The sequence below is a fragment of the Ichthyophthirius multifiliis genome, assembly GCF_000220395.1.
Source record: "Ichthyophthirius multifiliis unplaced genomic scaffold scaff_1120509250761, whole genome shotgun sequence".
Lineage (NCBI taxonomy): Eukaryota > Ciliophora > Oligohymenophorea > Hymenostomatida > Ichthyophthirius > Ichthyophthirius multifiliis.
In genome coordinates, this window is record NW_004086477.1 from 17,277 (window position 1) to 18,652 (window position 1,376).

The 1,376-nt window shown below is 11.6% G+C and overlaps 1 protein-coding gene across 1 annotated transcript in view, besides 2 other annotated features; it reads left to right on the forward strand. All coding sequences in view use genetic code 6, as the record gives it.

Annotated features, from left to right (window-relative positions):
* IMG5_094240 (hypothetical protein) overlaps positions 1-283 on the forward strand; it is a gene marked incomplete at both ends in the record, with an annotated part of 2,127 nt that extends 1,844 nt beyond the window's left edge. The window contains one exon of the mRNA XM_004035599.1: positions 1-283. This exon is cut by the window's left edge and continues 532 nt beyond it. Within this exon, the coding sequence (XP_004035647.1) occupies positions 1-283 (283 nt within the window).
* Positions 95-134: a microsatellite.
* Positions 284-1,286: 1,003 nt separating the features above from the next.
* Positions 1,287-1,315: a microsatellite.
* Positions 1,316-1,376: the final 61 nt, after the last annotated feature.

The window sequence follows — 1,376 nt, forward strand, 5'->3', positions numbered from 1 at the left end:
TATATATATATATTATTTTTTGAAAAAATTTAATTTTTTTATATAAATTAATTAAAACTTTTATAAAAATAAAAATAAAAAATATTAATTAATTTATATATATATATATATATTTATATGTATATATGTATATAATTATTATTATTATTATTATAATCAATTTTATTTACTATTAATTATTTCAAACGATTAAATTATAAATTATTTTTTTTTTTTTGAACTTTTACTTTAGACAAAATGTGTATTTTCATTATTAAAATAATAAATAAATTCAAAATTTTGAAATTTCTCATTATTTCTATTATCTAATAAAACTTGACTTTAATAATTTTCAAAACTAATTTATTAAATAAGGTTATTTTATAAAACAACAACATTAAGATTTTCTTATTCTTTATTTTTAATACAAACCAACTATTTTATTTGATTTTCAATTTCAAATCCTTTAATATACTAAATTTCATTATTATTTAAATTAAGAATTAATTAAATAATTATATTATTAGGACTAGCATAAAAAAAATTGATAGAATTTTAATTTTTGAAGTAAATAAAATCAAAAAGGGATATTTCGAAATTTTTTTATTGTTTTAAAAAAGTATAATAATCATAATCTTTCCATTAAAAGTATTTAAAAATATTATTAAAATCAGATTTCAAATAGCAATTTTATTAATTTATAACAAATATATTATTTAAGAAATCCAAAAAAATAAATATTTTATTTTCTTAATCAAATAATGCATTTTTTACTTAAATTTTTTATTCAAAAAGTTCATTTAATAAAACTGAATTTTTTAAACTAAAAAATTTTATATTATTATTAAATTAAATAAGTATTAAAATGTCATTTATAATTCCAACTTTAAAAATACTATTTTAAATATTTTATTATCTTAAATATTTTTCTAAAACTAAATTATTTGCCATTATTTATTTACCTCCATTTGAATTATCACAATTTAAAAGTTGATTTTTATATAATTATATAGATCCATCAAAAAAAACAATCAAAAATTAATTGTTTATGTCGTTAAATTATATTATGTCAGTTATTATAGAATCATATTAATTTTTTACACAATAGCTATAATATATACCATCTTATTATTTTTTAAATGTAAAAAGATTTATATTTTTATCTTAATTTAAAGTTGATACTAGTATAGTTTATAATTATTTAGAAAAGTAAACACAAGATATTGAATTAGTAAGATTTTTATATTCTTTATCAAATTTATTGATTGTTTAGTTAAGATTTGATTATAATTATATCATATTTAATAATATATATATATATATATATATATATATAAAAATATTTTATAAAATTTTTAATATTTATTAATTATATTATTATCTTTAAAATGATATAT